The sequence below is a fragment of the Helobdella robusta genome (assembly GCF_000326865.2).
Source record: "Helobdella robusta unplaced genomic scaffold HELROscaffold_15, whole genome shotgun sequence".
Classification (NCBI taxonomy): Eukaryota; Metazoa; Annelida; class Clitellata; order Rhynchobdellida; family Glossiphoniidae; genus Helobdella; species Helobdella robusta.
In genome coordinates this window covers 2,189,009-2,203,022 of record NW_008703839.1, presented here as the reverse complement: position 1 = coordinate 2,203,022, position 14,014 = coordinate 2,189,009, and the positions used below count along the sequence as shown (strand labels likewise).

At 35.3% G+C, this 14,014-nt stretch overlaps 1 protein-coding gene across 1 annotated transcript; it reads right to left on the bottom strand.

Moving 5' to 3' along the window:
• Positions 1-5,147: 5,147 nt before the first annotated feature.
• Positions 5,148-8,808, bottom strand: HELRODRAFT_169365 (hypothetical protein; the record flags this gene model as incomplete). The annotated part of the gene is made up of 7 exons (XM_009015188.1): positions 5,148-5,243; positions 5,908-6,117; positions 6,351-6,488; positions 6,887-7,004; positions 7,654-7,842; positions 8,177-8,268; positions 8,590-8,808. 7 exons carry the CDS (start codon positions 8,806-8,808, stop codon positions 5,148-5,150), a joined length of 1,062 nt encoding a protein of 353 aa, XP_009013436.1.
• Between the last annotated feature and the right edge of the window lie 5,206 nt (positions 8,809-14,014).

The following is a 14,014-nucleotide window of genomic DNA, read 5'->3' as shown; positions in this document are numbered from 1 at the left end:
ACCAACCAATCACCAACCAACCAACCAACAAACCAACCAACCAATCAACAAACCAACAAACCAACCAATTAATCAACAAACCTACAAACCAACCTACCTACATCCATCTATCCATCCATTCATCCATCCATCCATCCATATCCATATATCCACTAATCCATCTATCAACCAAGTCATTCATTCATTCATTCATTTATACACTCATTCACTCATTAACGCACACGTGGGTTTTTTCATTCCTTCATTCATTCATTAATGCATACAAATATTTCTCCATTCATTCATTCCTTAATGCATATGGATATTTTTTCATTCCTACATTCATTCATTAATCCATACAAATATTTCTCCATTCATTCATTCATTAATGCATATGGATTTTTTTTATTCATTCATTAATGCATATAGATGTTTTTTTTATTAATTAACTCATTAAGCATTCTGTTATTGTTCATAATGGATAGCAGCTCATAAACAAAATATATTTATATGCAGATGTTTTGATATTATATATTTGTTTCTGTTGTTGTTGTTGTTGCGTGGTTGTTGCTGGTCTGTTTCGCCTTTGTTGAATTGTATGTAATGGCGGGTATAATATATTGTTGATATTTTGTTACTTTTTATTCTGTGTGTGTTATCGACATGATGTTATTGTGTTCCATTTGTTGCTTGGCTGCTGTCAATGTGTCTTGTGTGCTTGTTATTTTGCTGTGAAAGACGCCTGATGATGTTGTGTTTGTTATATTGTCCATTTAAACAATGTTTGATTTTGTTGTTATAATGCTATGAAACAAATGTTGAAACAAGTGTTGAAACGAACGTTGATGTTCATTTACAATTACTCATCCATCTTACAACACCCCGTCCCCCCCCACCTTACAACATCCCCATCCCCCCCTCAATTCAGTAAACCCACCTCTATGCGGTTCTTTTTTCTAACTTGATTTTTTTTGTTTACATTTCAGCGTTCATCAAACTTTCAATAAATCAATTACTTTTTTGTGTTGAATACATTTTTAACGCTCAGATAACCAAATTATCAAGATTGAATGCATGCAGGTAAGCATGTGAATTATAATGAATGCAGGTGAATTATAATGCATGCATGGAAATTTATAAAATATGCCACATGCACGTAGGTTTATCACGCATGCATGTAAGGTTGTGAATTGTAATGTATGCATGTAAGCTTGTGAATTATGACGCAGAGATGTAAGCTTGTAAATTATGATACATGAATATAAGCTTGCGAATTATGATGCACGGATGTAAGCTTGTGAATTATGATGCATGCAGTCGATTCCCGTACCACGACCTACCGGACAACATGTGCTACAGGGAGCCATGCAGAACTGATATGGACTGCTGCCAACGTTTCAATCTCTGCGATAGGTCGGCCTTCCATTGCACAGACTGCTGGTTGGTTACGCTGCTGTGCTTCTTCATGCTGTGGCTCTTGTTTGAGATGTTGTTCGTGATGTTGTTTGTGATGTAGTTGTCTGAAATTTAGTTGTCTGAAATTTAGTTGTCTGTGATGTTGTTGATATCTCAGTCGGTGTCAGTTTGGCACCTTGCACTTGCTCTTGAACTCAGCTAACGCAACACATTCACATACACAACACAGCACAACCACAATCACAAGCTCATGCACCACACACACCTGGTCAGCCCAGAACCCACCTGATACCCCCTCCAGGTATGGACAGAGTTGCAGGAGTGAGAAGGATTGCTGCTTACGATTCCCCAGATGTAACAGAGACACGCCACTGCCAGTCAAACCCCAAAACGGCAGCAGCAACAGCAGCAGCGACACATACGTTGCCGCGATCGAGTCTGGCAGATGTGTCGACGATAAACCGAGAGCTTTGTCATCCCCATTCGATTGAATGATGATGACGGTGATGATGATGATGAGGATGTGGGTGATGATGATGATAGCAAGTGTGAATGGTGAGTGATGATGGTGATGTAACAGCGTGATGTTAATGTGATGGCGATGATGAAATGATCATAATGTTGCTAGAAGACTTAACAATCAAAATAAGATGAAGATTACGCAATAAAAAACTGATTAGGATGATTTGTTGATGGTGATACTTCGAACAATTTTAAGGGTGACGTCGACGATAATGATGATGATGACGACGATGGTCTAATGAAGAGATGACGATGAAGTGATGACATGAGGATAAAAAATGTAAACCGCTATTTGAAAATAAAAAATAATTTGTTTTAAAACAACTAAAAATTTGGATGTGTAGCGGTGAATATCATTCAATTGTGGAGTGGCATGAGATGAAAGGTTATTTTTGGCATCAATTACCATGGCTATATGGATTGATGATGTCATCATAAATCACTATCATATGTGATGACATGATGATAATAATGATGATCCAATCTGGGCGAAGTTGATGCAATAATGTTATATAACGTGGAAACGATGATGGTAATTAATATAACGATGATGATGATGACGATGATGATGATGACGATGATGATGATGAAGATGATGAAGATGATGAAGATGATAGCAATGAGGATGACAATAATGAAAACGAACGGGAGAAAAGTTAAAGGTGTGCAATAAATTTGCCTAATGAAAAATGAATGCGAAATAAAGAATAATTCTCGCGTGTTTTTCCTGTTTGTTTTTTGTGTTCAAATATTTATGGCTGCAGAACATAAATACAACGTATTTGATTTTGGAAGTTTTTCGGATGATGTGTTGATAATATTTTATTTTCATTCGTTTAAACATCACTCGATATATACTCAATCAATCAATCAATCAATCAGAACCTACTCAATGTTCAGCGCTCAATCGTCAGACTTTTAATTTTGCATTTCAAATAACTGACGTCTGTTTATTTTTTTATTTTTCTATTCGGGGTAATTTATTTCGTTGCTTTTATTTTTCAAACACAACAAAACGAAGCAGTTTAATAGCACAAGTATATTTTTGAAGATGTGTACAGACACAGACGTACAGTGTAGATACATTGTACAGAGTAGATACATTGTACAGTGTAGATAGATACATTGTACAGTGTAGATACATTTCTAAGCATTTTAAAAATATGCATTGCTGTTCAAACAAACACAAAAAATATGCGAAACAGTTGGATACCGGGCGTAAAGAATAATTTGATGGGAATATGGCCGGCTCGTCCCGCGGGTAGAGTTAACCAAGTTCCACACATTAGGCATAATGCTTTATTTACACGTAATAACATGAACGCTTCGAAACATTTCAATTCTCTATTCACAAATTAACGTTAACAGAAGAAGATTTTTCATTGTTTTATTCATATTTTCTTGAAAATTATTTTAAAGCTTCTGAGCCTTTTCTCTATTTTAGTCTCGAAAATGTCGCATAAATATTCATAAACAACCCACCTCTCCTCATATAAACTGCTGCAATAACTTACATGCATGTCCATCTCGTCTTCACTCTATACAATTATATATTATTTCTAAGCACCACCTCAACACACAACCACCCACGCACACAAATGAACACCCACCCACGCACAGACAAATCATCTTTACATCTCGTATGACTGGACGACACGTTGCATACTAACGTATTGTATTCTGAAAATAAGACTTGACTGATTATTTTTTTGTTTGTTAAGTAGTAAATAATTGTATAAGAATGATTAAATTGTTGACAAACAAACATTTGAGACGAACAAATAATCGTAACGAACAATCAAGTAATTTGATTTTTTTTTCAATTTTCTTTAGTGCACGTTGTTCTCTTTTTTTTGACCTACATTATATTTTCAAAAATGTTTATTTTCACGATTTAAAAATAATAAAAATATGGAACATACACTGTGGTGTAAAACAATAGAAACATTAGATTGAAAAGTTCAATTCACGATAGGTAGGTTATGATTATTGAAATGACAATAAGGAGAAAATATTAAAATAACCAAATTTAAAATAACTATTTATTAATATTATTATTATCAATATAACCGTCATCAATATAATATATTTATCTAATTAAAATCTGACCGTCAGTTTCAGCATAATTGTTTGAAGGCACAGCACGTTCCATGTAGGTTAGTAAGAAAAAAGGAACAGTGAATAAAAAGAAGCTATCTCTCCTATTTATCGCCCCGCAAGTAAACAAATATGTACATAAAGTGTACGGCACTACGTATTAAAAAGTGCTGTACACTATGTGTACCTACATGGTTGCATCTCTGGTTGTACACTTTGCTACGTATACAAAGTGGGCACGCACAATTGCACGCAGCAGTACGAACCATCCTACACGAAGACAAACGCGCCATGCAGGTCACATACACGTGGAACGTTCACCTGAAACTCAGGAACGCCCAACTGAACTGCGCAGATGGAGTGAATATTTAATGAAGCAAATAAATTATTCAACGTGTTGGAACGTTGAATTAAATAATAAAATAGATGGACCCTACGTTTAAAAAATAATATACAAATGAATATTATTATATCCGTCGGAATGATCTAATTACACTATATTAATAATTAATTATTGTTATCTTGTTATCTTAGCTATTTGCCATTAGATTGTAAACCATTGAATCTTTTCATACCATAAAGCTTTTTAAGGGGCAGGAGTAGCAAAATCAGCAGCGAGGTTTAAAGCGAAGTCCTAAAAGTGGTTTATGTAGTTAATTGGATTAGTTTAATGTCTCTATCACTGTTGGCATTCGAATAAACGCTCAACTAAGTTTGCGTTTAAAGCAGTTGTATTCATCTATCGGGATAAATGACGCAATCTACAGGACCCACGATCGTGGAAGACAACGGAGAAAAAAGAAAGTCGTCCATTTGGATTGGTTAGCCCTGATTTATCTGAATAAAGAATCAATGCCTATGTTAGGGACTAACAGGCTAAGACGGGTGGTAATGTTATAACCGCGAGAATAGTAGAATTACGCTATATAATTATTTTTATCTTGTTATATTTGTTATCTTCGATCTTTTTCAATCGATTGTATACCAATGAATCTTTTCATACCATAGAGGCTATATAAGAGGCTGGAGTAGTAAAATCAGCGGCGATGATTGAAGCGAAGTCGTAAATGTTATTTGTGTAGTTATTTGGATTAGTTTACTGTTTTTATTACTGTTGGCAATTGAATAAACATTCAACCAAAGTTGTCTTTGAAGCTGTTGGGTTCATCTGTCAGTAATCTTGAACCTACGGCATAACGATTACTTGAGGATTTTTGGAAGCTACGACACTGGTGTTGAAAATATAGAGATCTTTGAAGTTATAACATCGGTTTTGATAGTAACGAGCGTTAAAGTTTACAACAATAATAAAATAAGTAAATCAAATATTTAATAAAATTATTTAATTTTAAAAGCTTGTAAATAATTTGAAAAGTTGTAAAAAAAAGCAGTTATTATTTATGTGAGTTAAATCGCCCAAAAAAGAGCATGTTCGTGGTCAGGGCAGGGCAATGTTGTTGCAGATTTTAAAACTGCACTGATCATGCGGGTTGTTAAACATTGTCGTCTTCATAAGACAAACTAATAATAAATTTGTATTTTTAATTTGTTTAATGTATTGTTAATATATATTAATTTTTTTTTTCATAAAAACATATATATTCATTCATCATTCATTCATTCGTTCGTTCGTTCGTTCGTTCGTTCGTTCTTTCATCCATCCATCCATCCATAAATCCATCCATAAATCCATCCATAAATCCATCCATCCATCCATCCATCCATCCATCCATCCATCCATCCATCCATCCATCCATCCATCCATCCGTACATCCATCCATCCATCCATCCAATCCATCCATCCATCCAATCCATCCATCCATCCATCCATCCATCCATCAAACATTCAAACATTCATTCATTCATGAATGATCCATTCCAAACATTGGTGACTTTCGATCCATAGGTCAACATGACCTTTCGAAGGTCAGCTGATGCTTCAGGAAATTCATTTGTCAGTTTGTTCAAGACCCTAACTATGCTCTGCATGCGATCCAATTTTTTGCGGTATTCAACTTGCAGCGTTGTCGATGTTGTTTTCGATTGTTGTTGTTGTTGGAAGTTTTTGATTTTATGCTGTCCAACTAACGTGTCAACGAAGGCCTGGATGGATGTGTGTCATGTGAAACGTGAAAGTTTAAGGGAACAGCAGCGATATAACTTTTTTAACGATGACCAACACATATTTGTAATGACCATAGTAACGATAATCAGGTAATAATTACAATCTAGAATAATATATCAATCAGTTAATCATAATCAACAAACTAATCAGCCAGCCATCTAGCCAGCCGACTAACCAGTTTACTACTTACCATGTACTTATCATCGGCCACTTGTTGAAGTTGCTGATCTAATTGTTGGGAATGTTCCTGCAACTTTCTTACTCTCCTTCTTTCACTTTCAAATTTTTCATTCAGTCTCTCTTGTTCTTCTTGCAGTTGTTTCATTTCTTTGTCAAAATTGTCGGCTTCCTGAGAACATGTATATCCTATTTTTATATTACAATATACGCCACAAACATATATTTCATATTAATCTGTTATTTATTATTTGCGTAGTAATAATACTTCCTAAAAATATTCAGTTGTATATAATTCATTCTAAATAAGATTTGTGTTACTCTTGAATATAAGACAAGTTGATTTTTTAGCTATTCAACTTTATCTTCAGGCTAGAACGATGATGACGTCTGATACTGTTTATAACAATCATCGTCGCAACGGTATATAAATACATGACATAAATAATTATAACGCTTGCAACTTCGCCATAACAAAGTGATTGCAGGCGTATTTAGTTAAACTCAAAACCATCAATCAAGCCGATATTATGATAGAAAGAGAGCAAAGGAAGAAAGGAAGGAAGAAACCTTGTTCCTCTCTTTGATCCTCCTCTTCAGTTCAGTGACCTCCCTCATCATCGTCTTCTTAATCACCGTCTCACTCCTCGTCTTCATCGCTTCACCCTTCACCAAATTCACTTCACGACTTCAGAATTGGCACATCGAATGGTGGAAAAGATTGTAAAATTGTTAGACGATTAATTTCTGTCAATTATTATTCAAAAAATTTCAAACTACAATACATTCAAAATAAAAGTCTATAAGTTGTGGAAAGTCGTGCGAACAAAAGCAAAAAATTTGAAGATGTTGTACATCAACGTTCAAAACATCTGTTCCATTTTTGTGGAAGAGAGGGCAACACTGACTTTGGCAAACTTATTAGATGAAAGTAACAAGTGATCTGTTGTCTGGTAACTGTTTACACAAACTTAAAATAATTTAAATGGATCCGTACATAAACTTAAAATAATTTAAATGGATCCGAGATAGTTTGAAACGGATCGAAGCATGTTGTCTGAATGCGTGATCGCGACGACGTGATGGAAAAATAAGTAACATTCAATATTCAGCTCGTTAGCAAGTTAATCGAAAATGATTTGATAAACATTAATAACTTTGACTTAGGCTCATGTTCCAAGGCCATTAAATACATATACATACAATAATGCATAAATAACCAGTCAAAAAAACCTAGATACAGAAATCAATCATTAAACACATAACAATTCAATCAATAAATTAATGTACAAATAATTAATCAACAAACAAATCAAGCATTCAGCCAACAAACCAACCAAGCAACTAATCGTTCCATCTGCAAGCACTTCTTCTCGCACTCCTTGATGAGTTGCTGCAGTCTGACCTCCATGCGATGGATTTCATTCCTCAACGAGCCAACCTCACTCCTCACCTCCTCTCCATCAACTGAATCTCTGGCTTCCTGGGCTAACTGGATCTTCTTGTCCCACAGCATCATCTGCTTCCTGCTCAGATGCATGTTCACATTCACTACAATCCAACTCAAAACATTCGCATACATGCATTCAAATCCACTCTTTGCGAGCACTTCTACCACAACAACTACGAAAGACATACATAATGATTTGATTAATATACAATGCATCGCCGATGAGAAAGTTAATAAGAGAAACACGTTGGGCTCGTCAAGTTGCACTCCATGAATGAAGAGATATTTATACAATGAATACCATTAAACAATCATAACAACAATGGCTAGGAAGAAGGTGATTATGGCAATGATAATGATGAGCCATACAAAAATGAAATAAATTAACTGATGATGAAACCGAAACCAACTCAGCCTCCATGATAGCATCACACAATCTCCCCCTCTCTTCCTTCATCATCTCCAATCTGCCCTCCAATTCAATTAGTTCTCTCTCTGCATCCTAACGTAAATAGTAATTAATGTTAAGATGTTACAATGATAAATTTGCTGGCAACTTTGTAATTTGCATACTCAGCATTGCAAATCGCAACGCAAGCAATAACACATTCTAAACGATGAGTTATTTATAACTTCACAAGCCCTCAAGTGATATTGCATAATAAAGAGGTAATAAAATAGTAGCCGATAGAAACAGAAGTAACGCAATGGTTACACGCAAAACATCGCAGAAGGCGCATAGAATATACATAAACTGCGTGCAACAACAAAAATTACAAAGTGAGGAAACCATTTAAAAAGTGAAGAGAAGGAAGAGACTAACATTAAGTGAGGCTTCGTACTTTTTAATTGCCACCTTGTGCTCCTGCTGCATGCTCTCCCCACTACCTCTCTCCTTCACAATCAGTGTGCTCAGTTTCGTCGTGTCGTTTCGAATTTCGTTCAAACTTCGTTCCACCTCGTTCAATTCCTTCTTGTGCCGTTCTACATCGCCTGTTTTCGTTAGGTCATTTGAGCGTCGTGCTGAAGTCGCATGGGTCATGTTTGTTTATTCGTCCCGTTTGATACCGCTGGATTCATTTTGTTGTGCATAATATTGAAAACAAGTGAATGAATTTTTTATATTTCTCTGATGATATTTTTGATCGCTGCTTGTCATGTTTGATTCCAACCATTTAATGATTCAATGACAACCTCGATGCTAGTGTTCAATATAAGTGGGAAACAGTTTTTATTTGCAGCTGAATAACTTTACCGAATTATCAGCGATTTTTAATTACTTTTTTTGAAAAAAAGATGGAACGTTACATTAGGCTATATAATAAAATACATTAAAAATTCATTCAATTAAAACTGCGATAATGTATGCTTAACAAATTTGTAGTTAAAATATCGTGAGATGAACATCTTTTTCATGAAAAACAACAACAGGTTGCTTGTCTTAATTGTGAAAAAATTCAAATATAACGATATTCTCAACACTGAATGTTGAAAATAAAAAGACTTGTGACAAAATGACAGGTCGTGAGCAACAAAGATTAATGAGCAACAAACAACCTTCCACCCTCAAAAGCTTCTGATGGTAAACTGTCGATCGATTCTTCAGATTTTCAACGTTGGTCTCTTCGTCACTCTTTAAAGACGCCATCTTCACTAATTCTCCCTGATTTTTCAGCCACAACTGTTGAGCCTCTTCTATTTCTTTTTGCACCGCTGATATTGACTTTTGAATTGATTTGATCTGAAGCTGCGCTGGTCCCAATTCTAAACCCTGCTGTTGATAACGATGTTTAAAATTTTAAATAAATTTGATTAAAATATTTGAAATTTTAAATATTAATGATACTAATGATACAAAATTTTAGAAGTTGATAACAATGTCACAAGTTATTAAAACAAACTCGCCCCAGTCTCGGCCTTTAGTCCATCCAGCTTTTTAATCATCAAATCTAATTGGTTCTGCTTGCGCTCGATCAATGTGTTACGTTTGTTGATTTGAGATTCACTTTTGTTGACGGCATCATTTTTCTCTGCTATCTCTTCTTTCAATTCATTCAAAGTTTTTTCAAGAAAGTTTAATTCGGCAATCAGTTGAGTTTCATCAAATGATTTTTTTGTCAAATCGTTTTCAAGCACCGTGATCTGACCTTCCTGCAGTGAAATTATAACGAACTTTATATCAATACAATTTTTTTTAGTTTGGTATGCAACATCAGGTTTCTTGCAGCTGAACAAACTCTAGAGCATAGTACAAAGTTCGTACATACAATCAAACACTTCCCATTCTCCGATGTTCAGACATACGCTCTTTAATTAACTTCTGACAATTTAAAATTGCACATTTTATCTCAAAACATTGCAAAAGATGAATAGTTTTAAGTACATTTAAAAATATTGTTAATTCAAACCATCTCTCTTGTTCTGCCGACAATTTTTGCGATAGACTTGTTAGTGAACTTGGAAGCCTTGCCCAGGTTAACTTCATCCTGCATCTTCTCCAACAAACGACTCTCAGACTTCAGCTTCGATTCATGTAACTTCTCCTGCTGCTTCCGCAGTGCTTCGAGCGTCGAGTTCAACTCTTTTTTCTCCTTCGTGTTTACGATGTGCATGCAACAAATTATTTATAATAACGAAATAAATCGTGAGTACATTTCAACTTGCGTGTATTATCAAAGAGCTTACAAGCTTCATAAAGAAACACGCAAAATAACAGCAATAACAACAACAGCAGCAATACAACAACCACACAACAGCCATACAAGAACAACACAACAGCACAGCAACCCAACACCAAAACAACAACATAACAACAACAAAGCAGCAAAACAACACATTAACTGTTAACAATTCCTCACCTCAGTTACTTTGAAAAGAGCCAATTCAGTTTCTTTGAGGATCTTTCTCAGCCTGGAGCAACCATCCTTCATTTGGTTGGCGGTCGTCTGGCACGCACTGACTTGCTGCGAAACCTTGCTGATGTCGTATTCAACCCTTGACAGAATGCCCATGAACTTTTCATTCGATTCCTGCTCGCGTTCGATGGCGCCTCTCACTCCGATCATCTCTGCTTCCAGATCCTGCGTGCGTTCATCCAACTGACTGAAAGTATGAGGTGATTTTATGAACATTAAAAATGCAACAATAAATGCACAAACTTCAATCAATTCACAATGCCTTCATTAATGCATCAAGACCAATACATTCAAAATAATTTTTATTAAGTTTTTAATATAGCGCTATTAAAATCTTAATGTCAAAAGCGCAAATTATCAAAGATAGATAAACAGACGGACAGACAGACAGACAAATAGATAAATAAAAAGATAAATAGATAGATTGGCACAGAGAGATCACGATTTTTCAGAAAGAACAAATAGTTTTATTAACATTCTCTTTAAACGGAGAGAGTGACAAAGCATGCTGCTTCCAATCAAAAAGAATAGTCAATAGTTTTAGCCGAAAAATTAAAAAACCACGAAAACCAATCTTTAGATGGGAAGCTGGCTCAAATAATAGACTTGAAACATCACTTCTTAACCTAAAATTTCTAAAAAGTGTGGGTCTAAGAGTACATCTATCAGTCAAATACTTGGGTGCTAAACTATTTAAAACCTTATACCCCAGAAACGATATTTTATAACTCTCTTATCAACAGATAACCGAAAGGGTTCCCTTAAAATAGGTTAAACATGATCTAACGTAGCTGTTCCTACCAAAACTCTGGCCACACAATTCTGAACCAACTGAACCATTTTAATAGTTTTATCAGACAAACCAAAAAACAGACCATTACAATAGTCCAAACGCAAATGGTCAAACGCATGTATCAAAGACTAAGCAAAGTCACTTTTGAGAAATCTTTGAATGAGTCTCAAGCCACGAAGTTGAATCATATAAGTGCGAACTACACTCATTATGTGGTCCCGTAAAATCGAATTCCTGTCAAAAATACAAACCAAGTTAGTAACTTTTGATGAAAATTGTATGCATTGGCCGTCTATGACAATAGAATCAGTTGCAACCCTAGAAAGCTAATGTCAGGTCCCAGTTGGCAACAATTGTGTCTTAGCCCTATTTAGTTTTAATTGAATGGATGCCATCCAAACATTAATCTCAGCTAAGCATTCAATTTAACGATCAACCATGGCAGGAAACGTATTATATGGCTCACTAACTACTATCTGCAAATCGTCAGCATATGCATGAGTATAAAAATTGTAAGAATTGATCAGACGAATACAACAAATGCAATATCGGGCCCAAAACCGAGCCTTGGGAAATATCCGAAGTTACGACCTAAAAATCCGATAAAATACCCATAAAAACACTTGTGAGCGCGATTTGAAAAGTAAGAATGAAACCAGTGTTTAGCCACATCAATAACCCCAAAACATGCAGCAAGACGATTCATCAAAATACCATGATCCACACTTTCCAAAACAGAAAACACCAGTCTAGGACAAGATATAGTTGATCTTCGAACTTCATCAATATTATTCTCAAAAAATTTCTGTAACGACTGTGATGTATGACCAGCTTATTAAGAATAGCCCACAATTGTTTCTGATTGCAACCACTGTCATTGATCATCTTTTTCCAATAAGCATTCTTCTTATGAGAAAACAGATGTTTTTTTAAATCTCATAGCATCAACGCAACCATTCCTGTGCACATCCTAAAGAGTTTTCCATATTGAGATTCTATTTTTTGCAAGACGATCTACAACGTCTACACTCAAGATCAAACTATAGAGCCAGAGGATCAAATCAACTTTGAACCACATGCCGAGGAGCAACTAAATCAGCAATTCTAAAAAGTTTGTTTTCAAATAGTTTGGCAAGTTCATCAAAATTTTCACTTTGACACGATTTGCTGACATGGGATTTAAGAACCACTGAAACAAACCGATCAACATCCATACATTTCCATGATCGAAAAATTCTTCTAGAACAAGTTCTTGGAGAACGAATAATTGGGAAATGAACCTTAACCAGAGAGTGGTCCGAAAATGCATCATGAGAAAAAATTTCACAACCAAAAACAGGAAAGTTACCAGATGTTATAACCAAATCCAAGATTCCACCCAATTCATGTATTGGCTAACCAAAACGAAACAAATACAGAACATCAAGTAACGAAAAAGTATGTCGACCAGTGGTTTTTCTAAATAAACATTAAAATCCCCAGCAACAACAAAACTCGAAGATATAATAATAATAATTTCAAAGATACTTACAAGCTCAGTAATGAACAAAGAAGAAACTGGAACAGAACCAGGTCTATAAACCGCCAAAATAACAACATCTACACCATTAATTTTTGATTTAAAAGCTAACGCTTCAGAAGAACTTATTTTTGGTAGATCAATTAGTTTAAAATAAAAATTATTTCTAAAATAAATAATTATACCACTCTGAAACGGGTCAAGGGGTCTAACATGATCAACGAACTAATGCACCAATGTCAACCAATTATTATTGTTAGAGAAATTTTACGGCGCCTTTTATATTACTCAAAAGCGCTTCTTGAGTTGTGTGGATTAGTCCAAAACAAGATGAGATTTAAGTTACTTTCAAAACGTTTGAAAGTACTGTGCAATAAGTTGTTCCAAAATGTTGGGCCGATTACCACAAGTTGTTCCAGACTGTCGCGCCGACTACAATAAGTTGTTCCAGAATGTTGGGCCGACTACAACAAGTTGTTCCAGAATGTTGGGCCGACTACAACAAGTTGTTCCAGAATGTTGGGCCGATTACAACAAGTTGTTCCAGAATGTTGGGCCGACTACAAACAATTGTGTTTTTTGAACCATCAAAAATCCTGATCATTTGAGCGTAACTGGAAATGTTGAACAGGATTAATTGAACATAGACACTTTTCAGGTAAATATTATTTGGAGTGAGACCGTTCAAGCACATGAAGTCCATGAAGGCAATTTTGAAAATAATTTGTTTTGACTGTAAACCATTGAAGGTCTAACAGAACAATCTGCCATACATTCACTAATGCACCAACACCTATTTCATTCACAAATTTACTACACAAGTAACCCACCATACAATTACTAATAAATACTAATGCATCAACACCAATTCATCCACCGGTCATTCACAAATGCACCAACCTCAGTTCAGCAGCCATCTTGTTGTACGTCTCATCCCTCTTCCTCAGACTGACCACACTCAAGTTCCACTCCTGCATCAGTCGTTTCTTCTCCATGCACACCTCCTTTAAAATTTCATGCA